The following is a 5,098-nucleotide window of genomic DNA, read 5'->3' on the forward strand; positions in this document are numbered from 1 at the left end:
TTGGGCTTGTTTTCAGAGATCCAGTTGCTTATTTTTCTCTAAAGCCTTGGCAGCACTGGCACAGGTAGGGTACAGGGTCTATGACTGTTTATTGCATGCAATCAAGGAGTGACCAATCGTTTAGGGGTTTGTTTGCAGTTGTCTATGCACTGACAGCTTATAACTGTCTACCGTCTAAAGGTCATTATGCAAATTGAGTGGTTTGTCTGCCCTGTTATTACCAGGTCACCTTTGCTTTTTTCACTCCCCGGCTTTGCTGTATGAAACAGGCTGCATATCGACAGATTTGAAGAGTTTTCTTTTACGTACATGTACAATTTATTTTTGTACATGTAACATAATAAAAAAGAATAGAACAGTGCAAAAGGTGAGTCTGTCTTCATTGATTCAAAATTACTTGGAATCAGACTGCAGAGGGAAATTGGAGGGAAAATTGGAATTTGGGATTCTGCAACCCTATAGGGTCTAACAGCACTATAAAAGTAAAGTAGCGATTGACTTTGACATAGTGAGATTGCCTTCAAGGCTATGTATGCTATGCTATTTTGTTGTAAGTGCATATTCATTCATATTCAACTAATTACAGCAAACAAGCCTGCTGCAACAAGGACTCTGTGCAGTTGTACCACTCATAGATGATCACACTGCCAGAAACCCTGAACATCCTGGAGATCAGTTTTACTGAAGAGTGCTCACTTCCTTTTCAACATGACAACAAAAGGTACCAGCATCTGCATTAAAACAGAGAAGATTGGACAGGGGGAGGCAGAAAGCAGGATTTAGTGCAACACACGGACACACGGACACACACACACACACACACACACACAGTCAACTGATAAAGACCTCATCCTTAAAGGGAACATACTGTATAATGGATGAATTGGGTATTGTGCTGTATTCTCTGATGTTAAAATAGTATACATATTCTACTTTGATTTATGAAAAAAAAAAAAAAAAACTTCAATTGCAATTTTACAAGCCCAATTAAAAACGTACAGTATATTTAGTATTGAAATGGTCCTTTTGACTAAATGGCAACCACAATTGAACTACAACAGCTTTCTGCTATTAGACATCACAGGCGTTCTAATTCGCCCATGTTTTAGTGGCTATTTCTAAGTTCAAGGAGGGCACAACCATGCCTCATGTTCATGATAGCTCTTTGGTTATGCACAACCTCTCCCAATTAGGTGCTGTGTCCACCAATTACGTTTTTTACACTGAGAGCACCCTCAATCTCCTTTTCTCGGGGCTTCGAGAAGTGTTTATTGTTGCTATGTTACCAAAACCAGAGACTGTTTATAACGAGAAGTGACATTGACGAGCCCGGCGCTGTTCTAAAAGTTGAACAGATTTCAACTTTCAGCACTCTGAGCGCTGCGGTAAAAAATGGTCTGCGCCGAGAGCTTTTTTTCCGCCGAGGGCACTTAGCGCTGTGAACGCTGAGCTACATAGACTTTATATTGAAAATTGTCGCCGTCGGCGCAAAAAACGTGATTGGTGGACACAGGGCCTTAATCAAAACCCAGACAAAAATTGTTTCATTCTATGTCTACTTTAACCCTCATGTTGTCCTTGGGGAAAATTTGACCCCAAGCAATGTTTAACATCATAAAATATATGGTTGACTTTTTTTGTTTTGCTTCAAGTTTCATGACTTTTCCTCATTTGAAGGGTACAACAGAGTAAACATGAAATTTGCACAAAAATATGTTTCCAATGTCCTGTAAAAAAAATAGTTACGTTGGTGTTCTTGGGGTCAATTTGACCCCATTTTTATGAAACATGAGGTAAATAAATATATGACACATTATAGATATTATTATTGTAATAGTATGAGAACAAGTAGTTATTATCATTATTACATATACAAGTACATACTGTATTACATATAAGCTATTTTGGCAGGTCTGAAAAAGTCCAAAAAGTCAGCCTTTGGGCTGTTGACACTGGATTGGCCATATTGCCAGCCAGGGTTCCAGGATTCATAAAGGGGTGTGTGTGTGTGGGGGGGGGAGGATTGTTTTGTAGGGCTTTTGATGGTGATTATTACACTCTTGTTACTGTAAGTACCTACCACTAAAAAAACTGGGTAAAAAAAAATATTTTAATCATTTTTTGAGAGGTTTTTTTTGAGTCAAATTGACCCCAAGGATAACGAACGTCGGTCAGATTTGAGGACAGCATGAGGGTTAAGCAGAGCATGCAGGATAACTGTCTTGGCTTCATGCTGCTCTGACTCATTATTGATCAAGTCATGTCATGTTTTTTGTTGTTTGTTCATGTTGCTCATTGTTTGCTACATCTCTCTGCCTCAAACAGACCTGCCATCTGACAAGATTTATGCCAAAGCATTGTTCAAGACGCTCACTCGTGTTGCCTCTCCGCTGACCGTGGGCCTGTACTCATCATGCCAAAGTCGCATCAAGACGATTCTTACAAACATAGAGAGTAGGTATCTGGGGACACATCCTTATTTCAATGCAGAAACTTGCTTGGAAAACCAGTGCATAGGCTAGTTTACATTAGATGACAGGCCAGGCCTATACAATGTTTTCAATACAGTATATTTAGATACAGCTCAGCCATTGATTTCATTAGAGCATATGCTGAGGAAATTGATGAGGCGGTGTTTACACGGTTGAGACCTGAAACCATCTGGCTGTGCACAAGTTTTACGTTAATTTATGATTTATAATTGCCGCATCTGGAAGAATGGCGTACATACGTTGTTTTGTGTGTATACGTTCGTTTTCTCTGAATCACATGTGCGATCATTACAGAAATGATCTAAGATCAAATGAAGGATAGTTTCTACGCAATGAGGTCAAAGGACTACATGATACATATAAAAAGATATTTTCTCTCGTCTTTGTTGGAATTAAGTGTCTGTCTCCCTACACCACCCCTCCTCATCCACATCTCTTTCCCTCACTCTCTCCCACATTCTCTCACTCTCAGATGAAATGGAGCAAGAGACCACAAGAACAGATGGGACAAATCATGATGCCAATGCCTCGCCTCGTCCTGTCCCGCCTTCTCTTTCCAGTACCCTGGCTCTCATCTGGCGGCTGCTCTTCTTTCAACCCGTGTGGACAAAGGAAAACCAAAAACAGAAGAACGTCCGCTTTGTGTTCGTGAGGTTCAGCGCCTGGCACTTTGCCGGCAGTGACCTGCTCTGGGCGGGGCTGGTGATGCGTCTGTGCGTGACGCTGCAACACAAGTTCGGCCGACTCCAGCTGGGCCTCTACCGCATGTGTCAGCACGACGAGGAGGCAGCCGAACACAAGAAAGAGGTCACGGACGGAAAAGCCAACTGGAGCTCCAAGAAGATCTGCTGCATCCCTCTGCTGCTTCTCGTTGCCCTCGTCATCACTGGAGCAATGGTCATCTTGGCTCTGCTCATCACGTTCGGCTTCCCTGAACCAGAGGTTGAGGAAGATGGGCAACCAGAAGCTGAAGAGAACGCAGGGTTTGGAGTGTTAGAAGGGTTTGCCATTGCTGCCCTTGGGGTGCCGGCGGCCGGTGCGGTTCGATTCAGCTTCATGTTGGGGAAAAACCTGATGGTCCACCAAGACTTCAACATCCGACGTAAGATGGACAACAAGAAGGTGAGCGGAAAACTGGGATTCATGAATGTCGTGCGGAAGGAGATGAAGCTGCTGTCTTGCTTCATCCATTTCATGGAGGTCTTTGAGAGGAGGAAGATTCGAGTCGTGCTGGAAATCACCAACCTCGACCGCTGCACACCGGAGAAAATCGTTGGCGTCCTGGAGGCCATCAACATCTTGCTGTCTGACGAAGAGAGTCCCTTCATCTCTCTTCTGGCAGTGGATCCTGAAGTTATTGTGGAACAGGTAAACAACACTGACTGCCAAAAAGACCAAGCTTTCGGTTTCCTGGATCGCATCATCACACTTCCATTTACAGTGCCTCCGCTCTGCGACGCATCTAAGTGGACTGTGTTCAAGAACATTGCGTGTCGATGCTCAGAAATTCCAATCGTATCTCCTCCAAAAGATGATGAGAAACTCTGTGAGAGATCTGAGAGTGGTGAGGGCATGCAATTACTTCCTCAAACCAACCAAACTGAAGATCTGGAGGTGGAGGTGAAGGTGACGGGTACAGATGACGATGACGATGACGATGACGTTGACGTTTTCCAGACTAAATTGCATGAGTACCTCTCTGGTGATACCATGTCCATGAGAAGAATCATCAACTCCTTCCGGGTGACTACCATTATTATGGAGGAGCTCCCCAACTTCCAGTGTCTACCAGCAGAGAAGGTACATGTAGCAGCCTGGGTGGTGTTGGCTGACCGCTGGCCCTGTCGCCTGAGCTGGATTCTCCAGTGCATTGAGGACAAAGAACAGAGAACAGAGATTGACCAAGGAGAGGGCATGGACAGCTCCATGACGCTCTGGCAAGTCTTCAGTAAGCATAGAACTGAGCTGAAGCTCATGAAGGAAGCGGTGGAGGATCTTCTAGAAAGAGATGCTGACCCGGAGCTTTTCGAGAAGTTCCTGAAGGTGGACTTCCCTTTCACTGTGAGTGAGGCGGAGAGGTTTGACCAAAGCACCGTCAATCTGGACGTTTCAATCAAGAGGAAACTCGCCAGGGTTAGAGGGAGCAACAGAAGTCACGAGGAGAGCAAACCAGCTCCAACACAGTCTGGCAAGGCTATCTGACCATCCTGTCCAGGCCATGCTGCTGCCTGTAGAGAGACCAATGTTTAACTGGGTTCTAAGTGGTGAGGGATGAAACCAAAACATTTAAAACATGTTGGGCACATTTTCAGTCATCCTAGCTATTGGAGTAGCGTATGTAGTAAAGATGAAATTCAGAAGCTTGTCTCACAGTCTTAGAGGGAGATCCAAGGGCGTAGATAGATGGGCAGATTACACTGATCTATAGTAGTCTTAAAAGACATTGTTTTAGATTTTGCAGAAGGGAATAGTCTTGATTTAAGAATATACTGCCATATAATGAATACAGTAAGTTCTTCTTTCGGGTACAAAGTACAATAGGGTGATATGTTCATAATTTGGTTTTCCCCCTAATAAACACCTTGTGAAAATTTGTACTTACATGT

General features: G+C 43.6%; 1 protein-coding gene across 1 annotated transcript; it reads left to right on the plus strand.

Annotated features, from left to right (window-relative positions):
- Positions 1-708: 708 nt before the first annotated feature.
- LOC134067122 (NTPase KAP family P-loop domain-containing protein 1-like) lies at positions 709-4,694 on the plus strand. The gene is made up of 2 exons (XM_062522197.1): positions 709-721; positions 2,965-4,694. Exons 1-2 carry the CDS (start codon positions 709-711, stop codon positions 4,692-4,694), a joined length of 1,743 nt encoding a protein of 580 aa, XP_062378181.1.
- The last annotated feature ends 404 nt before the right edge of the window (positions 4,695-5,098 follow it).

Source organism: Sardina pilchardus, chromosome 20, assembly GCF_963854185.1.
Source record: "Sardina pilchardus chromosome 20, fSarPil1.1, whole genome shotgun sequence".
In the NCBI taxonomy this organism is placed as follows: Eukaryota; Metazoa; Chordata; class Actinopteri; order Clupeiformes; family Clupeidae; genus Sardina; species Sardina pilchardus.